Genomic DNA, 27,500 nt, shown 5'->3' with positions numbered 1-27,500 from the left:
ACACATGCTCTCCAGTACAGGTTAGCTCTGAGTGTTAGCGATGCTAATGTAAACACCGACCATATTACGTCCAACACAGTCGGGCATTGTTTCTGATAGCAACGTTTCTGATAGGGCCGTGGGTCCACATTTCTGATATTACGTCATATCGGACGCAAATCTGGATCAGCTCCGTTGTACCCCCGTTTTTAGAGATTTGGGTACGGAGGAAAAGAGAGAGGGTTTTATTTTCTGACGCTGCGTGAGTTCCCCGACACACCGGGGACACATCTTGATGTATAAAAGACATCAAAAAGTGCATTTTGCATGATAGGTCCCCTTTAATAATAAACAAACATAAATTATTTTATAAAATGATTTTGCATCATAATGGATTAAGATACCTAGCAATATAAAAAGTATTAAAGCTCTACCTTTACCTGCAACACATTCATTATTTAATGAATTAATGAATTACTTTTATAATCCAGCAACATAGAATATATTATTTGGAAATAGAAGATGACCCTTTTTTAGCCCCCAAGGGGTAATCAGTTTTCCACTCAGTTAAAGTGCACATATTATGAATACACAAATGCATATAGGACAGATTCAGTTTGAATACAGATACACAAACCCATGTATTTTATTGTATGAGGAGCAGAGAGGCTGACAGGTTGTCTGCCGTAAAGGGTTTGTTATTTTTTGGTCCGATCAGGACGTGAACTGGCAACCCTTCGGTTCCCAAAAAAAAGAAAATGTCCCCACGAACGGAGCTACTGCCGCCCTGTTCGGCACAATCGTTTATTTTACTTTTGGTATATTTGGACTCTAATACCTTAGTGCTTTTACTTAAGTAACATTTCGCCTGCAGGACTTTTATTTGTAACTGCGTTTCTGTTCCCTTTAGGTATTACTACCTTTACTTAAGATCCGAGTCATTCTTTCACCAGTGCTCTTACAGCTGTCCTCCTGAAGTCTTTAACATTTTTAGCCATTTACACATTTAGAGGTAACAATAAATTACTCAGTGTTGTTGTTTAAAGTATTAAATGTTTAGAATCTTCTTGTGAACTTGTGACCTTCAGATGGACTTCTCTCACCTCCGGCTCCTGGCAGCGCTCTGTCTTTTCTCTGCATCTCTCCGGGACATTTCTTTCTAGCAACTGAGCCCCTGCTGCAGTTTAAAACATTCACATTACATCTCAGCCTCCCCATAAGCCCCACATATGCAAATGAAGCAGCGTAATAGGCAGTGCGATAGGTTTGCCCCGGGGTTCATGTGATCAAAGCGGATCTCCTCCCTGTTAAGTGGCAGTCCGCTCGTCATCTGGATACGGCCAGATTAGCGCCTCGCGAGGAGACGCCGCCATACACATTTTCATCTGGAATTTTAAGGAGATGATTGGGAAAATGTTACTTTATGTAATGCGTTCTCCCGCTAGATAGAGCAGAGGAAGTGTCCTACTCAAAACACCCCTCTTCCATCCTCTTTCTTCCTTTTTTTTTCATGCTTAATGGCCGTCGTTTCTATTCCTCCGTGCCTCTCTGATTTTCATCACCTGTTTGTGTCACTGCGGAGTCTGTCGGCAGCTCACACATCTGTGCAAATTTCATCAGGATAATGAGCCCGAGCTACTCTTCCAGGCGAGAAAAAGCCTCTCTCTTAAAGCCCTTTTCACTGATCACACACACACACACTCACAAAATAACCACCACCTCCAAACAATCATCATTTTAGGGAGATGGAATTACAGAGTGTTATATACTCAAGCCGGCGTGTAAACTGAGCCAATTTGTTTTTTTAAAGGCCGGTGCAGTGTGTTGTGAAACTATTCTTGCAATGCCAAATCTATCCCGACCACTCATTAACACAAGACCGACAAATAAATAGCAGGAATGGTAAAAACTCAGGTTTATTGTCTCGTCTAGTCAATTTCATTTAAATTGGCGACAATCACAAATTCACCTCAAAGGGGCATTAACCTCTACACAACATGCAACTTCTCCATCCTTAGACTTAGCATTGTTGAAGGAGAGAAGCTTCAGGAAGAGCAACAGAGAAGGGGTCCCTTTTCCAATGTGTATCCATGATCCTCCACTCAGGTTTAAGTAGCTGAGTGTGTGAGAAAGTGATATCACACACACACTGTGGCTCCAGATAATAGGTGATTTCAACAGCTTCAGTCAAATAATTAGTATTGCTCACAGTCTCTTTTTTATCCTGATAGCATAACAAAGCTATATACCTTTTCACAGTATATAAACTAGCACAAAACCTGAATATAAGTCATAATTTATTTACTTCCGGTACCTTCCCCTCGAAGGCAATAGATAATACTTTTTTCTTAGTTACCTGATATTAGATCTCTGGTTAATACAAGCTTAATATATTTTAACGTTTAGCTCTACAACGTTAAAATGTCATTCAATGTGGTGTCTTTCAAAAAATCAGTTGCTAACAAGTGTCTGAATTGAACTACTAAACATCCGCCATTATCTTAGTGGTGGAAATGTGAAGTCATGTGACCGTGATTCATTTAAAGCCTATCGTTAGCTTTTACTTTTGGCAATGGCATTTGTGGTTAAAAAGCTTAGATACATTATTTCGTTTGAGTCATTACACCAGTAGGATCCACCATCTTTTCTGACGGATTGCTGTGAATTTGGTGTTCATGTTCCCCAGAGGATGAATCAAAAAGTCTTTGTCATCCCTTACATTTTCCCTTTAGTACAACTATAAGACCAACATCTCCAAAGCTTCACCTGTAATCATGAAACATCTGAATCGAATAGGCAGATTATACTTTGACATTTCATGGGAACATCCATGCTCCCCAGTGGATGAATCCTTAATATTTTAAACAGTCCATGAGCTTGTGCCTCCCTCGTGCTTGATCAGTGCACATAACATATTTCACAAGATTACAGGCAAAAGTATCCCAGACGTTCAGAGTGTCGATTTATGCTTCTATTTTAGGGCTTAAATCCTTCTTCTAGATCTGGTTTAAAGATAAACTTGATTAAGATAGACCGACAAACATTACCATTAGTTTTGGATTAAAGGTCACCTATCATGCAAAATCCAAAAATCAATGTAAAGAGACTCTGAAAGTTTCAGGAACAAAGATTCTCTCTCTTTTTGTCCTGATCCATTTATATAAAAACCTGTCTGAAAATGAGCTGATCAGATTTTGGGCACTTTATGATGTCATAACGATGTTTTGGCTTGTGTAACCATTAGCCAATCAGCAACCAAGGTAACCCCCCACACCTTATCACCTGAATCTCCTCCTAGAGCCCCAATAGCCGCGTTCACACCGCATACTTTGCAGTACTTAGTGCCGGCACTTATTACCCCAGGGCACTAAGTACCAATCGCGTTCACACCGGAGTACTTTTCCCTGAGGGAAGATTACGCAAATGAGCCGCTGACGTCACTTCTTCTTCTTCTGCTTTGGGTTTACTGGCAGGCTGCAAACAACTTCACGGCGTATACTGCCGGCTGGAAGTCCCCGGAGTTGGGGACTGGCTTCAGTAGAAGCTGCTGGGACTCCCAGCAGCTTCTACTGAAGCCTTCCGAGTAAATCGCCAGAACGCTGACACCTCCTCATCTCCACCGCTCCCATGTTTTATTTTGTGTTGCCATAAGTTATTCTCTCTCCGTTGGTGCGCGGGGCGAATGCTAATGCTAATGCCACAAATACAGCGGCTTCACAAAACTTTTCAGAGTTTTACGGGGCGTGGTTTGCAATTCGCCCAGCCAATCAGAACTGGGGCACTTTTTCCCCCAGGAAAGTACCATCTCTAGCAGGCACTAAAAATGGGGGTAAAAGTTCCCGGCACTAAGTACTCTTTTACCCCATTCACACCAACGGTGTTTCGGGGCCGGTTCGGTGCTGGTGCTTGAAAAGCACCGGGTTTTCCTGTTCACACCGCAGCGGAGCAGCCTCTAAGCTCCGGAATCCGGTTCGTTTCGAGCACCAAAAAGTTGTCCGTCTAGATGCAAGAACCGCATACGTCACGCTTACGTCGGAGGGGGGCGAGATTAACCTGAGCTAACAGTTAAGGCGAGTACGGCAAATAAAAGTTGTAACAAGCAGTAGTGCTGAGCAAAGTGACTAGAACGCAACCACACACTTGTAAAAAAAAAACACACTTTATAAAGTCAGGCAACACTAACCAGGCTTCGTGTGATTCTGTTTATTTGTACCTTACTTTGACCATCCGTTCGCTGTTATTGATCATTGTGGAGAGCAGGCAGACGTTTTGTTTGTTATTATAGCAGCTATCGGATGGAATCAATACATGGGCTGCACAGGTTGTCATGTCCGACTATCACAAGTAGAATCATAATGAAAAATACGTCGGTAAAAAGTGCCTGTAGAAAACGGCGTAGCAAGTAGTCAGTTTAGCTTCGGTTGCTATGCTAACATCACCCATGTTATACCAGAGAAACTTTCATAACAGCGTTGTGATGCCAAACAGCGTCAATTCAGACTGACACCAAACAGCGTCAATTCAGACTGACACACATTCACTTAAGGGGAACTGGGGATATGTATCAGCTGCTTGTGTGACAGTCAGACAGTGAATACTTTAGAGCCGTGTGAGCCAGAGTTCCCGTTAGCCGGTAATTACCGGACAATGACCGGTAAAATATGCTGAAGTCCGGCAAATCTAAATCTCTCCGGTCAAAATGTCCGGTCAAAATAATTTTCCCTTAGCGCAATACCGCATCAGTTGCGCCACTTATGTGACAGACAAGAATAGTATGTGACAGACAAAAGAGTATGTGACAGACAAAAATTGTCAATTCTAATGTCTAACACTTAATGTGGAGAAAGAGATGTCCTGTATGGGTTGATTGTGCGTTGATCTGTTGGTAATGCCTCGGGGTTCCGGTGGGCATGTAAACAAATGCATAATGCTGCGCTATACTTTGTGGCCTCATCCGGTTGCATAGCGACGCTTATTGTTTAGGTGTCTTTTAACAAGCAGGTAGTCATATCATTAGCTAGAACTAGCTAGATCTGATCGATATGGACATAAATGCGAGTAAAGTCTAATCTGACAGGAGAGAGAGATCGGCTGCTGCTGACGAGTCGACACGCAGCTCTGCATGATCCCCTGCAGCGGCGAGCAGAGCAAAACACACTTCAGGTTAGAAAATCACACGTAGCTATTTTAATTACCTCTCAAACTACCTAAACTAGTTATAGATATGTTTAGTTTTACTGTCGGGTCACTCATTACTGGATCCGCGAGCTGCATGATACTGACGGGCTGTCAGGAGAAGGAGAGAGCGCTCCGTTTATTATTCCCGCGTTTTTGTAAATTACTGTACACTTTTGAATAATGTAGTTAATCTACTATAATTAGTTTGTTTAATGTCGAATCATATCAATTTGTTTTAAAGCTCAATAAATAACAAAGAAGACCTTTAACCGGCACTTATCTAATTTTGTCCGGAAGATTTCAACTTTAACGGACATGTTGACCGGCAAAAAAATATTCTAACGGGAACTCTGGTGTGAGCTAACCCGGAGCTAACAGGAGAATAAACTCCCGTGGAAGAGCAGCCAGCACTGCAGCGGTCGGTAAATGCCGCTGAAACACATTAATAAACAATGAACCACGGCACTCTGGAGAAAAGTATAAGGTTGGAGAAGTCGTTATTTAATTTAATCTGGCTTCGTATGATTAAAAGCAACGCAGTCCCCGGCCCGTTGTTGTTGTGAGGTGAGCTCCGTTGGGGAGAAAATCAGCGACGTAAACTGTGACGTCATGACGCAGCAGCGGCAGCACCAGTCGGGCTCTGAGCGGTGTGAAAAGAGCCGGAGCTAAACCGAAGTACCGGTTCTGAACCTGAAAAGCTCTAGCACGGAGCTTGAACCGGAGTTGCGTTGGTGTGAAAGGGGTATTTTTGGTGTGAACGCGACATAAGGGGTACTAACGGAACTAAAGGGGAAAAGTACGGGAAAAGTACTCCGGTGTGAACGCGGCTATTGTGTTCTTTTGAACCAAATCTCTCTCAGAGGGGCGTGGGGAGTGGCTCCTTATTTTCATCTAAAGTAACAGACAGAGAATCAGCACTTTTGAAACAGGGCTGAAACAGAGGGGATTATGGGATGCTGCAATGATCTGTTTGGTGTTTGAGACAAACACTTCAGAGACAGGTTCTATATTGATGAAAAACAGTATAATAGGGGACCTTTAAGAGCTAATAAGCATAGTAGGCTGTAGGTGTCACTAGCAGGGCTTTAGGATCTTATGCCTTCAATTGCGCATCTGTTTTTGCACCAGCAACTTAACCCACAGCCTCGTCACCAGCAGGTCAGATGGAGAGACAGAGAGAGAGCGAGAGACAGTCAGAGAGAGAGGCAGAGAGAGGGAGAGAGAGAGGCAGAGAGAGAGAGTCAGATGGAGAGGCAGAGAGACAGAGAGAGAGAGTCAGAGAGAGAGGCAGAGAGAGAGAGTCAGATGGAGAGGCAGAGAGACAGAGAGAGAGAGTCAGAGAGAGAGGCAGAGAGAGAGAGTCAGATGGAGAGGCAGAGAGACAGAGAGAGAGAGTCAGAGAGAGAGGCAGAGAGAGAGGCTGAGCTTCCCCTCTCCACTACCATTTGGCCAAAAGGTCAGATGGGCTATTTCAAAAAATGCCCCCAGTGAAAATCAATGGGCAAATCGTGGAGCTCAGTTTCCTGTTTGTTGTTGTTGTTGTTGTTGTTGTTGTTGATGGTAGTTTGTGTACTGTCTGTTCCATCACTGAGGCAGGAGGCCTAATCATTGAGAGTGAGAGAACGAGACGGAGAGACAAAGAGGAAAAAACCAGACTTCAGGGGGGGAGAAAGAGAGGGGAGGCACAGCGAGATAGAGAGGGAGTTAAGGCCGGTGGAGATACATCACGATGTCAGACGCTCAGACACTCTGCAGCCACAGATTCATCATCGCAACCGCGTCTGCAGGCGCAACTGGACACAGGAAACGAGTGAGCTGAGGAAGAGGAGTGGAGCGAGGACAGGGAAGAGGGACGAGGGACGAGGGGGAGACAAATGGGCTCCAACAGCTGGCCGAAATCTGCCCAAAAGCTCCTGTTTCGGGCTCGTTTAGCTGCAACGGCAAACCGCGCCACGAATATTTCCAATGTGTAGCATTGTTAAGATGAGTTAGTGAGCGTCATAAACTATTATTATCTTTATATTCTTCATCACCATCCCTTGCAGCAACACACTTCTGGCATAGAGTGATTTCAAGAGCTGTCTAAAAGGCATTTATAAACGATTTTTGTTGGAATAACTTTCCTGAAATGTGTTCTCCTCTTCAGACGGACCAAAATTACATGTTGACGAGGAAGACAAATGGGCTACTACAGGTGGCCGAAATCTGTCCAAAAAGCTCCTGTTTCGGGCCCGTTTAGCTGCAAAAGCAAACCATGCAAAATATATTTCGTCTCAAAACCCACCTCTTTGCATTCAACATTTCTTGTTTATTTGTACCTTTTTATTTGAATGTTCTACTTATGTTATGGTTTGTGAGCTGAGCTGTGTGATTTTTGCATTTCATTAGTTTATTTATTCCTCTGTACTTTGTCCGGAGGTTTTAAAGCGTATTTCTAATGTATAGCATTGTTAAGATGAGTTACTTACCATCATAAACTATTACTCTTTCTCTCTTCTGTATTACCACACCTTGCGGCAAGCCACTTCTGGCATAGATCGATTTTTTAGAGGACACCAAGAGCTGTCTAAAAGGCATCTCACAGATTTTTGTTGGAATAATCTTCCTCAAATATTGTTTCCTCTTCAGGCGATTTCTTTTTTTGACGCACCAGAATTACTTGAAATGTCTTGAACCTCTGCCGAATTAATTCCGCCCTAACTCAACTTTGAACCTTGCATGGCTCCAATTAAAAGCCTGCAGTCATACAACCTTCCTTGCTTTACGAACATATATGTTTATGAATCTAATTAGACTTGTATGTAATCATGTGACATATGCACAACTTTGGTCAAATTGAGCATGCTTAGCCGCATTGTTCTTTCACTGTATGTTGTGCATTTAAATCACAATGCACTTAATGCACACACACACACACACACACACACACACACACACACACACACACACACCACACACACACACACACACACACACACACACACACACACACACACACACACACACACACACACACACACACACACACACACACACACACACACACACACACACACACACACACACATGTTCCCTGATTGGCCTGGCATCCTCCTCAAGTGACCAGGTCAAAGAGAGATTTGAATCCTCCCACACTGAAAGCCCCGTCAGCCAGAGCCTCGCACTCCTCCAGAGAGGAGAGGCGTGTCAGAGGACAATGTAGCAGCCCCTCCGTTTTTTATTAGGCCGGTTATATCTGCGAGTTCAGAGGCTCTGCTCCTCTGGCCCTCCGCAAAGTGCCGTGCTCAAAGAGGCCCCTGTCAGGCAGGCCTCAGGGCAAAGAGCCCACTCCCCTCCTCCATGTTCTCTGACTTTCAAAGAGAATTCCTGCCGTTTCATGCGTCCCTATTCGTAGTTGTTATATTCGTATCTTCTCCCCTCGTAGATATACAATACCTTAATTATAAATACAGTGTTCGTGGAATCATGAGTAGAATAACTTGTACAATACAGCTTTATTTATAAAGCACTTTACAGTAAAACCTCCAGACCAAAGTGCCGTACAGTCGAATAAACAAACAACAAATTCAAAGAAATCACGCAGCACGGCTCAGACACCGTAAAACAAGCACAAGGTAAAACAATAGACAATTTAAAAGCAGTAAAAGCAACAATGTAAAAGATGTCAATATGCTAAGGAGAAGAGGTGGGTTTTAAGAAGCGATTTAAAAGCAGACAGCGTGGGAGCCGCTACAGAGAAAGAACGGTCTCTTTGACTTCATGTCGTTCTCACGTGTGTTTTTAAACTTGTTTTGCAAATTAGGTTATGCAGGTGTTTTTATTTGACATCATTTCATGTTTTCTGAAGAACTAACAAGGTTTTCAAAACCCACCTCTTTGCATTCGACACATTGTAGAGTGTTGCTTTTATTGCTTTTAAATGGTCTATTGTTATTACTTTATGGCTTTTATTGTTTCATTCTTGTTTATTTGTACCTTCTTATTTCTATTTTCTACTTATTTTATGGTTTGTGAGCTGAGCTGATTTTCTATTCGTAGTTGTTATATTCTTGTCTTCTGGCCTCATAGATAAATAATACCTTAATATAACTAGAGCAGCGTTCGTGGAATCATGAGTAGAAGAACTTCACGTTGTGCTCACGTGGAAACATCGTGTGTTTTTAAACTTGTTTTGCAAATTAGGTTATGCAGGTGTCTTTTTATTTGATATCATTTCAGCTATGTTTTTTGAAGAACTAACAAGGTTTTGTGTATAATTATATAATCATCTAAAGAAAGTTCTGTTATGTAGGTCCTAGAGATGTGAGGGCTACTAAATAGCACACTGTAACCCTATTTTTATTTGTTGCTTTGTTGCCGGTAGTCTCAACTTTCTTTTATCACCTCAAGTCATGTTGCGAAAAAATAGGGAAAAAACAGGCTTTAAAAGTACCTTTGGTGTCCCTGTGTGTTTTCCAATATTACAAAGTGCTGTAATGAGAATGAAAACAACACAAAAGGGGAGATTTTTTTTTCTGTGCCTCAGAGGGAGATAGCGACTCGTCTCCGCGCTGTTCCAGCCTGTAGGTTCACTTTTCTCTTTGTGCGCCAGAGCACTCCTTGGGACTCGAGCGGCGGGGGAATTGGGCGTGCTGAGCGACGCTGGTGGCGAGGTGCCAGCTCCTCTGCCTGCGAAACAAGAAGAGAGGCAGGACACGTTTCAATTAGGCAACCAACACACAGAGCATGGGAGGAGAGGAGAAAACACCTCACCAGCTAACTTCTCCCTTCTGACCTCTCTCTAAAACCCACTTCCCTGCTCCACCTTTCCTCCTGAGGTGTCATTTGTGTGCAGAATTCACATGGGAAGGACAGTACCGGGGGTCTTTGTGAGGTGATGCTAAGTGTGCCAGCTCGGCCTGCATGTTTCCATTAGATTGTCATGTTGGCTAATTAGAGAGCGGCAGCATGATTCACCTTGTTAATTAGGAGGACTTGCACACCATGAGCCTGGGGGGGTGTGGGGAAGAGGAGCCCAGCCTCAGAGCCTGCTAGTCGCCTGCTGCCTGTGAAGATTCCCCCTTCTCATCTACCTTTCACTTTTTTTGATTTGGAAATGAATAAATCATTGAGATCGTCCTCTCACTCGGAGTGTGAATATCTGAGTTCTCATCTTCTCCTGGATGCAAATTAGACGTGATCAATAGAAGGTGACGAGCGGCGAATCTAAATGTAAAAAGGAAAAAGGGGAGACAGTGAGAGAGAAGATTTGCTCGACGCAGCACGACAGCGTAGAACGAGACAAAGCGAGAGAACATTTAAAGTAGGATATTTCCCCCTTAGATAAGCAGTATTTTTAATGATCACCACTCTCCCGGTGTAAAGCCGTCAGAATATGCTTAACACTGATTTCTGGCTTCTTCATTAAACACTTTTACCATGGCAAAATGTCTAGCGTAAATGTTATTATTTATAAAAATACTCCAGCAGCTTTCTTAGACACTTTCAATTCATCCACTTCTTTCACACGTCCCCCCCCCTCTCTACACGGTTTAATTCCTGCAAATAAGTTGCAGATGATGATGCCCACAGGGTCAGGATAGTGACACCCACATAATGACCTTAGCTCCAGGGACTGCTTTGGGCTCCGAATAATTGGTCCTTGGCCCTGGAAACACTTCTGACATCCCCAGCTTCAGAGGAAATGCAGCTCTCTCAGCCAATACGATTAGCTCATGCATGGATTTTGAATTCATCTCCATAGGTAAAATAATATAATCACAAACAGATTCGCTTGAATATTTAAGCAGCTGTATGTGTGTTGATGATGAAACAGAATTTCAAATAGTTTTTTTGCATCTTTAATGCACATTTTCCTTCTTAACGGATATACCATCTTCTGTTCAAGAAGATGGTTATCAGCACAATAAATGCAAATTGTTTTTAGGTGTCGTGGCTGATAAATATAGTAAAGGTTATAAATAAAGGTGACAGAAGCCCTGGTGCACCTGGCGTAAAAACAACTGAATATATACATATGACTTTACTGTATATATTTAATACCTATAAGGGCAATTAGACATGCGAGCTAGCAGCACAGCATGCACACATTAAACATGCTTAATATTAACAATTCACTACTCCATATTTTATCTTGAGGAACGCTGCCACGTGTAATTATTGAGCTCTGTTGATGAAGTCATACATGTTCTCTCCAGATTTAGCACAAAGACTCGCCTCCATTAGCAGGTCAGTGCTAAACTCGTCTCTTTGTAGTGTCTGAGTGCAGATGGAGAAGTGAAACCTGATTGGTTACTGCAAATGGCGCTTCAGCCTGCAGCAAACTAACTGCCAGGCACTTCACATGAAGAAAGGCCTCAAGATGCAGCTCCCAGATGTTCCCGTAATGTCGGCCATGTGGGTGTCAGGTGAATGAGATCCATGGATTACAGACATGCATAAAACACATTTGTTAAATGTCCGCACTCTCATGTGAGGGAGAGGGAAACGCACACAAAAGATGGTGCTTTTGGGATAACGGCTTTTGAAATTGGTGTTGAAGTTGTGAAAAGAATATCCTGTCTTTCTTGATTTGAAGCCTAGGGAATTTTACCGATGAAACATGTGTACACAGATTTGATGTTAACCCGCGCATACTAAGAAAACAATCCATCTGATATTTGTAGGCATTTATAACCGATAACAAACGTGCACAAATTATTTAGTTTTGTATAAGAGAAGGCGACTAAAATATACATCTGTGCACGCAACTCTGTAAGGATGCACGTATGCACAGCTATTGTCAACATGCTAACGGGCTTTCAATGACAATGCTAACATGCTAATGCTAAGCTTGCATGTTCACCTTCTTAGTTTAGCATGCTCACAATTGCTAATAAAAACATAACCTAAAGTACAGCTAAGGCTAAGGAAGGTTAGTCATAAACCAAACTATGTTATTGTACACATTGAAATGTTTTCTTAATCATGCCCTCTATGGAAAGGTCAGAAATACACCAAAGTGACATGACCAAATTACGATTCATCCTAATGGGAACATGATTGTCTTAAACTGCATGACAATCAATCTAATATTTGTTGAGACATTTCCAATAAAACTGTAAATGTGAACCTCTTGAGACAATGGAGTTAGGAAGGCATAAAATAAGGGCTCATAAGGGTATATCCTCTTAGGACCGTGAATCCAGAATGTAATGGAACAGTTGTTGAGATATTACAGTAGTACTAGATGGAAGAGTTCACCAAAATTAAAACACATCTTAATGAGAACTTGAATGTGTAAAGCACCAACAGTTACTGCATTCAAAACTGTAGATGTGATCTCATGTTAGTCGAGGAAGGGGACCAAACACGGTTTAATCTTCTGGGAACGGTGAATCCTTCAAATTCATCCAACAGTTGTTCAATCAGGAGAGACGGTTTTGATGTAAGAATACATATTTATTGCAGAGATACACAAATGAATGTAATGGTGATTTTGGCGATTAGGCCCCGTTGTGCAGGAAGTATCATTCGGGAGGGGAGAACCGATCCGATGAAACCCCCCTGGGGTCTAGACACTGGTGGTGGTGAATGGATGGTTGGGTCGGTCTGAAGGGGAGTGGCTTAGCTTGACCCTGGTGCTGGTGAATGGATGGTTGGGTCGGTCTGAAGGGGAGGGGCTTAGCTTGACCCTGGTGGTGGTGAAGGATAGTTGGGTCGGTCTGAAGGGGAGTGGCTTAGCTTGACACTGGTGGTGGTGAATGGATGGTTGGGTCGGTCTGAAGGGGAGGGGCTTAGCTTGACACTGGTGCTGGTGAATGGATGGTTGGGTCGGTCTGAAGGGGAGGGGCTTAGCTTGACCCTGGTGGTGGTGAAGGATAGTTGGGTCGGTCTGAAGGGGAGGGGCTTAGCTTGACACTGGTGGTGGTGAATGGATGGTTGGGTCGGTCTGAAGGGGAGGGGCTTAGCTTGACACTGGTGGTGGTGAATGGATGGTTGGGTCGGTCTGAAGGGGAGGGGCTTAGCTTGACACTGGTGGTGGTGAATGGATGGTTGGGTCGGTCTGAAGGGGAGGGGCTTAGCTTGACACTGGTGGTGGTGAATGGATGGTTGGGTCGGTCTGAAGGGGAGGGGCTTAGCTTGACACTGGTGGTGGTGAATGGATGGTTGGGTCGGTCTGAAGGGGAGGGGCTTAGCTTGACCCTGGATTCAGAGGGACAGGAGGTGAAAAGGGGTGGAGGAGGGTTGCATGAAGTCACCTGAAATGACAGCTGTCAGAGGGGGGAGAGCAGACTTAAAAGGTTTGGCAGAGCGCTATGATAGGCTCTTGGGAATAGAGCAAAGTGATTGGTTAAGCTGGAGAGTGACGCCCCCGATCACTTATTGAGAGGAGAGAGAGTAGTTACGTGGGAATAATAAATGAAGTGTAAAGACGGTCTTCCTGGTTGAACTTACGCTGAGCTTCATTTGAGATACTTAAGACTGGACCAAAATAGTAGACACACCGAAAGACTAACATTACAATGCTGCTAGCAGGACTTAAATTAATACAATAGTTGTCACTCGTACAAAAGTACTAGTTTTGGTTTGATTTATAGTTGTTCAAATGGTTGAAAACATAAAAAATGTCTTTCTTCAGGGCTTATACATTTGTGTTATTCTACTAATGTCAATATGAAGTCAACTGTGTGCAGCTCACAGTGTATACATTGTGTTTTTTCATGTTAAATTGTATATATTTTTGGTGAAATCATGCCTGTTTCTGATTAAAAAAAAGGGGAAACAAAATGCCATAAAGGTCGCAGTTTGGTTAGGACCTCTCAAGATGGACATACTTTACAGATAGTTCCCGCAGATAAGATAACAGAAATAGTTTTGACTGCCCCCTGACACTGATGCTGATTTATTGGGAGCTGTTAAGGTGCCGGTGTCCAGTTGTTCTAAAACAGCCTGTGCTGCTCCTGTGGCTCTTACATACCTGACAGCAGACACACCTTTCTAGGTTCCTGGTTGTAAATCAAGCCGCTGATTCATATCTGTATCTTGTGAAAGAATGCCTGACATGTCCTCCAAAGCTTTGTTTTACACTGCTGACACTGAATATTATTATTATTATTGGAGCTAATTTAACACTGCGCTAATGTGTATATAGTTTAGACCAGTGGTTCTCAACTGGTGGGTCGTGACCCAAAAGTGGGTCGCGGACCCGTTTCGAGTGGGTGTGAGTGAAGAAAAAATAAATGGATTTCTTTTCTTTTTTTTTTGTATGTGGAAAACAAGTCAAACTTTTATTTTGAAGGCCCAATTTTCTAACGCTGTGCATGCAGTAGGCGTTGGACTGGAAGTACCGGAGACCATAAACGGTTTTGAAAACTTCTGTCATCTTTGCTGATGTTCTTTCGAGTCTTCTGGTTAATCAGAATCAAGATTGTTGCCGGAAGTCCCCATGGAGAATAACTTTGCGGTAGAACTACTCTTTATACATCCATGGGTACAACTTCAGATAAAAATGAACACATAATTAAATATGACCCCCGGTTTGATGATTGACAGGTCACAGAACAATGGGAGCTATCTAACCTACCCACAATTTAGTCAAAAAGTAATTCACACAGACAGACTATCTCCTCTTTACTCTTCTCTCTGTGTGGAGCAGCAAGCTGTCAGAACAAAGTGAAAAACAAACAATGGCATAAAATATTATTAATATGTCGGGTAGTAATAGATTTATTTATTTTCTTCTCAGAGTGTACCAGAATGCGTAGTTTATATGTTAGTATTTCAAAATGTCGGGTCGCGATTTATTGACAAAGGAAAAAGTGGGTCCCGAGGCCTGACCAGTTGAGAACCACTGGTTTAGACCACGCCACAAAGTTTGGAGTTTGGAGCAAATTGTTCATCGCTATTATGTTTGATAGATACAAATAGAATCAGCAGGGCATTGCTTTCATTTCACGTCGTTACATTCCAGCTATTTGCTTTCAAGATAAACTAAAAATATGTTTTTTTCTTCACCTGAATTCAGTGCATTTGGGTTTTGCCCATCTTGTCTCTGTTACTGTTTGACTTTGGACTTCAGTTTGCTGCCTATTATTTTAGAAAACTCTTGATTTGGATATAAAGGGGAGTTTCTTATAAGCAGAACACACATTTTAAACCTCAACATTGCAGTATATCGTTTTGATTTAGTTGTGGAAAATCGAGATCGCTATTACTATCCAATATTAATAATAGATATATTGTGCAGCCGTATAGTATCACACTCAGATCGTGGAACAGTCATACTGTAAAATAAAGAGACAGTTTTGTTTCCAAAAATGAGAGGGTTTTTGGTTCCTGCATTCGTTAACATTTCAGTTTAGTGTACCAACACAATTTAATGCATTTAACTAATGTCACTATTGTATCTGTTTTATTGTGTTGCACTGTTGGAGGAGCCTGTGACCTAAGATTTTCATCGACATAACTACACTGTAGCTATGTACGAATGACAATAACAGCCTTGAATCCTTGAATGTCTACCATCACACCATGAAGGTTTGTTGAAATGCACAAAGGGGACTCTTCCATGCACTTACTACACCATCTAGTAGTTTGAATATGTTTCTACAATGTAGAACAATCATTTGACATGTTTTTCATTTAGATACAGCTTCATTCTTGTCAACGTAGTCCAATAAACACTTTCCATTGTATGCTATAGATCAACCTATCGGCTCGCAGTGCACAGGTTAGATCAGGGGTGTCCAAACTTCTTTCCCCGAGGGCCACATACAGAAAAATGTACGAACGACTGGGCCACTCACTAGAGGTATATCGCCTCATAAGTTCAGTTATAAGTTAGCAAAATTAACCAAATGTAGGTAAATGATGCTTGTGAGTGTTTAGTTCATCCCTTAAAACAGAAGCCTCAGATTGATTATAATAAGGAGAAATAGGAAGGGTGTATTTCAAGCTTGTTATGTAAATAAGTCATTGGGCTTTTTTTCTTATCAACTAAGATATGTTAGAAAATGTTTCCAACTTTAATTGACTGGATTTATTTGAAAAGTGGTCTTATTTACACATGAATACTACTGTGTAATGTATGTTTACAGATATATTTAAGAAGTACGATATAAGGCAAGCACAAGTTGCATTTGTGGGACATTATACTTTTAGAATGAGCTGAAGCACCCATGGGTTGGATCCATGAGAAGAGATTTGATTGAAGCTAAATCCATCCACTCTCTACAAAGGCTCTTTAAGGGGGATAGTGGCATATGTTATGTCTATATACAAGAGGCTCCCTGCTGGGCTGTTGGACCAGAGCTTTCTAAGGGGGGGGGGGGGAAAAGAGCGTCCAACTAACAAAAAAAACAGGGTCTGGCTTTTGTGCGGTGGTCTTTGCAGGGCACATAGCTTCCTCCACAGCCCTGGAGCTGCTTGTGACGTCAAGCAGAGCGTGTTCTGCTCCACCAAGGACATCTGTCTGTAAGCGTCTGGGGGGCCGCGAGCAGACCCCCAGGCCGGGAGGCAGGAGGAAGGAAAGGGAGGGAGGGAGGGAGGGAAGATGGAGAGAGAGAAAAGCCTTTGTTAAAAAACAGCAGAGACGGAGAGCGGCAGGTTGGCCATCATGGCTCCTGCAGCTTCTTTTCACTCGGAGCGTATCAAAACCGCTCTGAGGTCTTGCCGTCTTTTGGACATTTTTGCATCATAAGGGAACATGCGTGTCTTTCTTCTGAGAACACGCTCTGTTATTTCTCACTTGGGATTTGACGGACGTTTCTAGCCAATATGTTAAAGGCATAAATGTTAAAGTTACACTCATTTTTAGTCACTTCATTCTCATGCTTGTGTTCTTATTTTCCTGGTTAATTGATTTTGTTATTATATAAATACCACTAAAACTAAAACATGACCAGTGACACCACCTTTTAGTTTGTTAGCAACATATAAAGAAACGTGCATACCAGCCATCTACACTGTTGATATATGTTGACACACAATGCTCTCAAACAAGAGGTCTTACTCTTATTTTAATATGAACTTGGAAGAATCTTCTGGGACATAACTCCATGACACAAGCTATTAGATGAATACATGTAATCTGGTATCGAAGGTCTAGTTCTTTCAAGCATATTAACCCAATGTGGTTCTTATTCATCGCTCCAGATATTGTAGTTTTTCAGTGTGTTTCAGGGAATTTAATATACGTTTTCTTCAAACATACCATTCATTGTGTAGAAACTTAATCCAACAGAGTATTTTTAGCTGTAATCATATTTCCAGTGCAGATTAGGGGTAATTCTGAGAGCCATGATGAAAACAGACCCTGATGTGATTAATATCAGATTAACATTCAGTGTTTGCACACCATCAAAGTGTTAACTGATACTCACTCGTATCACAGCGCTCTGTTCAAACTGCGACAAGTGTTTCCTCCGAAATGTTCATATTTCCAGTTTCCCCATCATCAGGCGACATGTTTGCATCAGGACTGAACGTCTTTCTAACAGAGCTGCAGATTGATTATGTCGGGCATCTTGAAAATGTTCTACATCTCCTGACCTTTGCTAATAATTTGACTTTACAAGTTGGAGTTCCCAGCTTTGAAAGGGCAGACAGGCGGACTGGAAGCACTGGTATTTAGGTGACTTTAGAACAGCAGATATTTATTCGGTACCATTGATCGAACCTGGCAAATGTATTCACTCTGCCAGACGGTTATTCCTCCACTCTGGGATGAATCTGTGTATAGTGACCTTTGCAGTTTTCAGTGTTGATTGTGACTTACGGTACATTGCCAACATATTAACCTAGAAGGTAGAGAGAGATTCTTGAAATTGTAGTTCGCAGATTGCAATTCCTTCTGAAATTACGACATAACAAAATCATTTTAAGATACAATCATTTTTAAAATAATGAAGTTCCATTTGCAGTGGGACATAGAAACTGGCTTACAGAGTTCGATGACATTCTTCAATGGAGAGTTGCTTTATAGAAGATGTTTGCAATAAAAAAAAAAACACATTCCTTTTACGTGTAGTGCTGTTTACCGATCGACTGATGTGGTGTGAGTGGCCGATTGTTGGATACTGGCCATAGAGATGTCTTCAATACAATGGCGCTACATAACGTTCATCTTAAGATGCTAAAATCTTCAAGAACATTTGAAAACTCAACAGCAATGTCTCTTCCCAGAAATCTTGACCTGGCAGGTGTGATATGGTTTGACGGGTGTAGTTCGATAGAAAGAAAATAGTCCCTAATGACAACAAAGTCTGTTGATTATCTTGACTAACTAAGTCATGGTTTCTTGAAAAAGGCACTGCTTTAGAGTTTTTCAGACATACTTATTTGGTGCTTTGAGCAACGCAAACCGAGTAATAATAATAATAATAATAATCATATGTTTATTTAGTATAGCACCTTTAACAGAAATAACATTCACAATGTGCTTCACAAGAAACAAATAAAGTAAAAAAATAAGACCACAGAAACATGAATACAATAAAAACATGTGCCAGATTTGAAAGGTTATCATACAAACAAATCACAGACGACGAAGAGTCCCAAAAGGAACAGACAAAAGAACATCACACATCACAAACATATCAAGTAGACACAACCATCTAGAGACATTATATTGCAGAATAGACAGACATCTCTATGGCAAACACACATCTAGTAAAAACATCTATTTTACTACCAGTCGGTGGAACAATTGGGTATTTTTGGATTTTGTCATGAACTGTCCCTTTTAACACCATTCAATATAAATAGATTGAATAGTGAGTAACCCCTTATGTCTAAATCTTGACAAATCCTGTACAGCTGGTGCATCTTGGTGCAATCAGTGAGGACAAGAAAAGGACTGAAACAGTTTTGAAGGCAACATGTATCCACATTCCTTCATTGCCACTGCCACTACTTTCTGGCATATTTGGTACACCTGTGTGTGTCTAGACGAGCATACTTTTATGTAAATGTTTGAATTAAACGGTGGTTGGAACAACTCCTCGGGGAAGAAACAAATCTATCAAAGCCTGCGCCAAATCTGGCTTGTATCAGTTGGCAGTCATTAAAGGAAGGTAGACTCGGCGTAGTGGCACCAGATTGAAATCAGAAATCAGTCTCCCAGTGTCATGGCGGCCGTTTTACTGACGGGAAACGCAGACTGGAGGGTTGCAGATGGTAAAATGAAGTCTTCATTTATCATACAGTCATAAATCTGAAAATGCAGGCAGTTGCTTCTGGCGCTCGAAGACCATGTTGGTGCCAACTGCCAGGCAGAGATGCCGGCATCCTGGTGCCATCAGAGAGAGAGCCGACTCCCGCTCTGTTTCTCCCTCTCTCTCTCTCTCTCTCTGCGAGGGATTCTTTAAGGTCAAGCCTGGAGAGGTTTGTGTCTTGTTTGTGGCAAAGCCTAATAGGGTTAGCATTGATAACGTTAATGCTACATTTGCCATGTGGACAGTGGCATCTTCACTCTGTTAGCAACATCCAGCTACCATCCCCAGTTTGTTTCTCCACTATAACATCTGTCTCCATTTACATTACCACTAATTAGTATTTGTTTGAACTACATTGTGTACCGCCATCCATTTTAAAACACACAAAAACGGGGTTTAGATATTCAGCCGGTTGGCACTGCTGCTATTATTCCCCCTACTTTGTGTTGTCAGCGTGTTTGAATCTTTCAACATTTCCGCCGTGCTAAATGTGAAGTGGCAACACCCTAAAGGGCATGCCTTGCCTGGGGTTTTTTTCGGGGGAAAAAATCAGAGGCAACTGCATGCACATTTTAGATCAGGCTTTATACACCAAAGCAACCTTTTACAGGACGCCATCTGAAAGTAACATGGAATTTTCTCCCGATCAGACAACATACGTGCCTCACACAAACATGAGCGCCCGGTGCACATGCTGAGAGATAACATAAAAGAACATGAAAGACATGAAAGCGAGCATTGATTGTCCCTGTTCGCTTCAACCCAGGAGGCAACACGCAGGCAAGCTGGTGGGTAGGCATTCCCTCTGCTGTGGCCACGATTGATAGGCACGTGTGTGTGTGTGTGTGTGTGTGTGTGTGTGTGTGTGTGTGTGTGTGTGTGTGTGTGTGTGTGTGTGTGTGTGTGTGTGTGTGTGTGTGTGTGTGTGTGTGTGTGTGTGTGTGTGTGTGTGTGTGTGTGTGTGTGTGTGTGTGTGTGTGTGTGTGTGTGTGTGTGTGTGTGTGTGTGTGTGTGTGTGTGTGTGTGTGTGTGTGTGTGTGGACACCCTGTGTGCCATGGCCCCAGGCCCTCACACATCCACCCAATAGAAAGGGCAGCTCCTAGCGACGCTGGGCTCCCCCTCAGCCCCGCGGCTAGACATGACATTACCTCGGGCGGTGCCTCCACACAACCTCCCCCTTATATATCACAAACTGCAAAAATCACAAAGGGACCATGTGACTACACACACACACACACACACACACACACACACACACACACACACACACACACAAACGATCTTTGACAGGAGCTCTGTTAATGGCTGACAACAGGCTTCCATTTTGTTTGGCTTAGAGAGCTTATACAATACATGGATGGACAGATAGGGGCTGAAAAGAGGGATATGTTCTCTGTTATAGCTGTCTACATTTTAACTTCTACATACTCTTCATTGCTGTCTCATTTTCACCAGGTCTTGTGGCGCTCTTAAACGTGACAGCTAAGGTGGCAAATTCTCTTAAAAGCAGAAATTGTTGATATTTAGGGTCACTTGTCTGGCTTTCTATAGACAGAGGAAGAAAGTATTGTTTCTGAGGTTTGGACCATCAAGTACAAAAAGTGAGTTCAGGGCAGTTTTGTATCGCCAACAGTTATTATCTCCAGCGGGCATTTGGACGTTTTCATCAGTGTCTTTCTCTGCAGCTAATCTTGAAAACTACTGGTCACCTCAGCCTAATATATTTTGTGCTCATTTCTGATTGTATGCTCAAGGAGATGTGTGGTTGCAGAGATTCACAATTATGAAAATGTAACTTTTTACATTGACTGTTTTATGTCATTATTGGCTTTTGAAAAGGGCTGCAAATGATCATCAACTGCTTCAGTAGCAAAAGGCTAAAAAACAGTCCTGTTGTAATGGTCTCATTTCAACCCGAGTATCTCAGATTAATTCCATATATGAAATGATCCACTAATGGGAGGGCAGGATACGAGAAAACTAAATTCCAGTTTTTGTTATTTTCAGCGCAATCTTGACTGTGAAGTGACAACTGAGTGAGATTCAACCCCTTTTTAGTTTGGGAGTGGTGAAGAAGACACACCTGGTGGAAATGTGCACCCTACTGAGTGCACTTTTATAGACTTTGGTGTGAATTTTTGGTATCTGCAGACTTTGGCATTGTAATCTTTAAAGCCACCACATAGAGGACAAATTAAAGATTTGTATAATAATCAAGGGTTTTAGATATTGGTGTAAAATTCACTTCTAGTTTCGAATTATAACATTTTTGGGTTTAGCGTTGGGGTCACTGGTGCATAAGGTGATACTGGTGCAACACGACAACCCTACATGTAGTGAAGTTGATATCATTATTTTCTAACATTCGCCTTGTCTTCACCAGATGCAACAGCAGGAACTGGCACAGGTGAGGCAGCGAGAGGCTAACCTTACAGCACTAGCCGCCATCGGACCCCGAAAAAAACGTAAAATGGATTCACCGGGGGCCACACCATCAGGGACCGAGGTAAGAACTGCACTCACTTAAAGGTCCCCTATTATACTGTTTTTCATCAATATATTACAGGTCTCAGATATATACAGAACATGTCTCTGATTGGCTGAAACACCAAACAGATCATTGCAGCATCCCATAATCCCCTCTGTTTCAGCCCTGTTTCAAAAGTGCTGATTCTCTGTCTGTTACTTTAGATAAAAATAAGGAGCCCCTCCCCACGCCCCTCTGAGAGATATTTGGTTAAAAAGAACACAATGGTGCTCTAGGAGGAGATTCAGGTGATAAGGTGGGGGGGGGGGGTTACCTTGGTTGGTGATTGGCTAATGGTTACACAAGACAACACATCGTTATGACATCATAAAGTGGCCAAAATCTGATCAGCTCATTTTCAGACAGGTTTTTATATAAATGGATCAGGACAAAAAGTGAGAGAATCTTTTTTCCTGAAACTTTCAGAGTCTCTTTACACAGAGGGGACACATGTTGATGTAGAAGAGACATGAAGAAGAGGATTTTGCAGTGACCTTTACGGCTATGTATTTCTGGCAAAATCAAGTTTTATTTTCACCATTAACTTTTGCAGAAGTCTTTCTTTTTATTCTTTGCATTTGTGAGGATGACATATTGGCCTAACTCTCTTCATCTGACTTTGACTCATCCCTCTAACCAGCGTTCTGCTGATACTATAACAATAAACACATCCCACCAACTGGCCTTTCTGCTAAAAAAATAATCTTACATAACGTATTTATCAGTTTAGATTTTCTTTCAGCGAACTTGTTTTTTGTGGACAGCTTTCAATGGTAATTTTCATGGCCATGTCACCCCTAACTGTAGTAAGTTCAAAAATGGAGGGTTGCTAGATATGCAAAAAAAAAATGAGTCACTGAGTATCCATCTCTAAGATAGTGAATAAGAAATCCATCACTGCAGGTACAGCAGCCGTATTAAAACCCAACTACTGGAAGGTATAAGGTTGTTACGCCTAAGCATGAGGCTTTTTGTGTTTTTGAATGCATTCTCCTGAATCTGATATCTGTGTTGTCTTGTGTCGACTTTATTTTGCACATCATTTGCTTTGCACAGAATCCTCTTCACATGTCTGAAGGTCAAGGTTTCTGGGAGACAAAGACTTCCTGACATTATTAACATAAGTGCATTGACCGACTTCGCACCTAGGACACAAATAATCAATAATCTACAATAGACTGTGGTGTTGCAGTTAGGTTTTCTGGCTGTCAAATATACAGACAGTCTGCTTTGTGTTCATTCCAACCCCCATTTGTTCCCTGATAGCATCCTTTAGACCAGGGGTGCCCACACCTTTTCAGCTTGGGAGCTACTTTTAAAATGACCAAGCCCAAATGATCTAACTACAGGGCCGCCCCTGCCCAATCTGTGTCGTGAGCGGGCGGAGGGGGGATGGTCCTAGTGGACTAAACGGCGGATAAATTGTGGCGCTTCAGATGAGGATGTGAGGCCCCCTCATAACTGCATGAACCCGTATGGCACAATACAACTCAGACTGGCTTACCTGTACGTCAATCAAGTGGCAAATGCCATAGTAAGGATGGATGGATAGGCTAACTTTAAAAAAAAAAAAATGTTTTGATCGACGTATTGGGCACCCCTGCTTTAGACCATTGTTTACCTTCTCTACCATGTTGCCTGTTTTATTTATCAACCCATTAGCTATCGTCATGAATTCTTTAAGGTTCAGCAAAACATCTCAATTATTTCCCCCAGATTTTGAAACAAGCTTATTACAGTCATCATGTGCATTTTAATAACCAAGCAAGTGTTAAAAGTTATTCTTTAACGCCCATCTTTACATCTCAAGCTCTGAGCTGAATGCAGAGATTATTGGTTCAGATATTATACACATTAATAAATACAGAATCCTCTTAGATGTATGAATTAAATGAAAAAATATACTGTTACTTATTATATTACAATACACAATTTATCTTCTCCAACTCCTGTTAGAATAACATGTGGCTCTTTTGGTGGACTACCAATTGGCTTCTATTTAAATTATTTTCCACAAGTGAAATCCACCCAGAAATATATTAGTTTGCCTGTTAACGTTTTTATAGAGCAGGTAAAAAAAACAGGCTTAAAATATTGAGGTGAAAACACAATTTAGGTGCCTAATTCTTTCATGTTATGTAACGTATGTGAAATGAAGTCAGGATGTCAGAATACATAAGAAGACATGGAGAGTGGAAATACAAATAAACCTCCCTGAGGGGGTTTGACCTTAACCTCTCCAAAGGTTTTCTCTTTGGCTGGCTATTCAGATGTCATGTCGAAAAATTGACAGTTTGACATGTTGTTGGCTCTCATGTTTACTGATAATATAGAGACAGGTTTTTGTTGATTTAACAAACACAGCCTCTACTCTAGGGTCTATGTTATGTTGAAGGGGCCATATGATGCTGATGTTCAGGTGTATATCAGTATGTAGTGTCTCTACTGTGACATGTCTCCATGCTTTAACGTTCAAAAAGATCTTTATTTTTCTCATACTGCCTGTGCTGCAGCACCTCTTTTCACCCTCTGTCTGAAACCAGAGCCCAGTCTGCTCTGATTGGTTAGCTGGCCGGCTCTGTTGTGATTGGTCAACCGCTTAGAGATGTCCCGCCCCTTAGCCTATCACGTACAATGTTGCGGATCGCTAGCCTATCGAAGCGCTAATGTTCCATAGTGATGTCACCATTTTAAAGGACCCCTTTAAACCAGCCACTGCCATCCCAACAATCTGCAAATAAAAAACAGAGAAGAAGTGTAGCACACTTACTAGACCGTAAACATGTCGTCCCCCATGTGGACATTTTTTACAGTTTCAAAGGAAGACAATTACAACGTTTTTTTTGTGTACTTTTCTATAGAAAATCAGTAGATTTGAAGAGTCAGAACTGGGTTAGATTGTGTTGATCGAAGCGATGGCATATCAAATCATCCATCTCTACTGACTACGTCTTAGCCTCTCTTACTCTCAAATCTGCATAAACTACAGGTTATAAACTTCTTATTAAAATACAGAAATGTGTAATTATCAGAGTTAGCATAGAGGAGCAGTACATTATCAGTTATAGGCATCTGTACATTGAGTATAGGAGAAGCAACATGACAGATCGGCATAGACATAAAATGGAATAAAATAGTGGGTAAAAGTCAATGAGGTGGAATTACAAGGATAATAAGCCACAGCGTGTGATGGGGTGAACGGATGGTCATTGGGTTACTATCATCATGCATTAAAACATTTCACCGTCCACATGAGCAAGCATTTAAATGTATTACAGCACCTCAGATGAGATGAGGCAGATGCTTTCATTGTATTACATATTTATGCGTCTGTGTTTATATTTAGCTGCGACAGATCAGATGTGAAGATCACTGATGGGTTGGCGGCAAAGTGTGCAACCTTATAAACTATTGTTGTCATGTTTAATCATCTTAAAAGGGGTTGAAGATGAGCAAATGTCAGCCTCTCTTCCCTAAAATCTTTAATGTTGAGAGTCATTGTGTTCCTAAAACCACACATCACCTTCGTGCTTAACCTGTTAAATATAACGTCTGGAAATCTGACTAGTTACCAACTCACAATTGAAGTCTGTTAATGAAGATGCTAGGAAGTATCTGTGTATGGCGCGTGGTGACATACTCCCATGTGACTTGCCTAGTCTGTTCCTAATTAAGCTGAGCTGTGCTATTACAAAGTCTCCCGTTTGAGGAAAAGCAGCGACTTGAGGATCATATTTCTCCAGCACTGAGTCGTACATGAAGTAGTCATGCACAGTTTCTGTACCAAGTTGCATTTTCCTCGAGGCGTGAGTAGAAAACATTCAAATTCCACATATTCATCTGTAAATATGATGAATCTAAAATAAGTCTGAATTTTGAATGTCAATTGGTCCTTTTAATAACCTGCTTATCGAGTTGCTTCTTCACATCCTTCGCTTAGCAGCAATGTGCAGCAGAGGAGCATAGTAATGCACCCGGTAAAAAGGCATAAATAACAAAATAAAAGCATTACTTCTGGTCCTTGAGTGCAGTGCCAACCTCTTTCAGAATGTTTTACCCTGATGGGTATTAGCCCGCGACCTTCTGCTGCATTAAAAAGAAGCTGCTTTCTCAAACTGCTCTCCCAAATGCAGTTACACAACATAAACATGAATATACATTATCTTCTTCTCTATCCTATCTGTGTTTTAATGTCCTGTTTGTGTTTAATTAGAGAGGCATAATGAAGTGAAGTCACAGCGCGCCGCCTCCTCTGGAGTGATTGCGGAGGGGGCGGAGGAGGAATCTTAACTTATTTTCACTTCGTTTTCACCTCCTCACATTTCTTCATTTCACATGGGCTGGAAGCGCCCGCGGCGTTCTCTTTCCCTTCTCCAGAGCAAAGTGAATGTGACTTTTCTAAGGGGGTCACAGGATGCCTGGAGGCCTGTGGGTGTTTCTGGACTGTTGCCTGCTCTTAGCTTCACTGAGGGGCTTGTCATAGATTTCATCTCTACAGAAATGAGCCGGGGGGCCGTGGCCAGGAGCACAAGCAGCAGCCAACGTTATGAAGGGCCCATGCTGATTATTTCCCTCTGACATCGCATCCTGAGCTTTCCGCATTAATCCGAGACAAAGGCAGCCCTTCAGTGCTGTGCCAGAGCTCAAATTAGGAGGCAGATAATGGCCTTGTTGAGATCCCGCTCTGTTCACCGAGAGGCAGAAACCCTCCTCTTCGATATTCCTTTCCTTCCAGCTTGTTCTTCTCCTCATCAGACCACCTTTTTTTACCACCGTGTTTTCGGACTGTGACGGAATTCAGGTGACACAATTTCCCTCCGTTCCCTGCAACCCGACCTCCAGCCCCCATTCTCCCACCTTTAATTTGATGGTGGCTTGGCCGAGCTCGGGCTCTGTGGCCACGGGCGGTGAAACTGATAGCCAGGCAAGACTGGGGAGTCTGTCTGCAGCCTGATCTAGTCTGCAGGAGGGAACAAAGGGGCCTTACAGGGCTCCGCAGGGTGGATTAGTTCTGAGGAGCCAATGGCTGGGGCTGCTGGCTGGCTCTCTAGAAGAGGGCCTGCTGTGGCCCCAGCGGTGGGTCACTGCACACACACACGCACACGCACACACACACACGCACGCACGCACGCACACACACACACACACACACACACACACACACACACACACACACACACACACACACACACACACACACACACACACACACACACACACACACACACGCACACACACACACACACACACTGCAAAACGAACCCCCTCCAGCTCAATCGTCCCCATTCCACAAGCCCATACCCTCCAATCAGCACACACAGGCTTTTGAAGTCCGGCACACAAAAGTCAAGGGTGAGCTACCTTGAAGAGGGTGGTGGGATAAAGGACGGATGAAGGAGGAAGGAGGATGGAAATGTGACGAATGCCCTCAGAACATTAGCTTAAAGATGTGGACACTAATGCTGCGGTGGCTTATTAAAAAGTGTTGAGCTATTGGAAATGGATATCTTAATCTGGAGTTCATGTTTGCAGGAGAAACTTGTATGGGAAATGTACACAAAATGTATTTTGCAGCCAACAGTTGGCAACACCTTATACATAGGTACGTATCCAGCTATAT

General features: G+C 42.3%; 1 protein-coding gene across 2 annotated transcripts in view; it reads left to right on the top strand.

Annotated features, from left to right (window-relative positions):
• Positions 1-27,500, top strand: part of LOC117496717 (transcription initiation factor TFIID subunit 4-like) — a 124,985-nt gene that overhangs the window by 71,204 nt on the left and 26,281 nt on the right. For both annotated transcript variants that reach the window (XM_034148453.1, XM_034148454.1), the window contains one exon: positions 21,737-21,859. In XM_034148453.1, coding sequence (XP_034004344.1) covers positions 21,737-21,859 — 123 coding nt within the window. The remainder of the gene's footprint in view (positions 1-21,736; positions 21,860-27,500) is intronic.

The sequence above is a fragment of the Trematomus bernacchii genome, unplaced genomic scaffold (assembly GCF_902827165.1).
Source record: "Trematomus bernacchii unplaced genomic scaffold, fTreBer1.1, whole genome shotgun sequence".
NCBI classification, from domain to species: Eukaryota; Metazoa; Chordata; class Actinopteri; order Perciformes; family Nototheniidae; genus Trematomus; species Trematomus bernacchii.
Note: the sequence above shows the minus strand (reverse complement) of the source record. Positions and strands in the feature narration are given on the sequence as shown.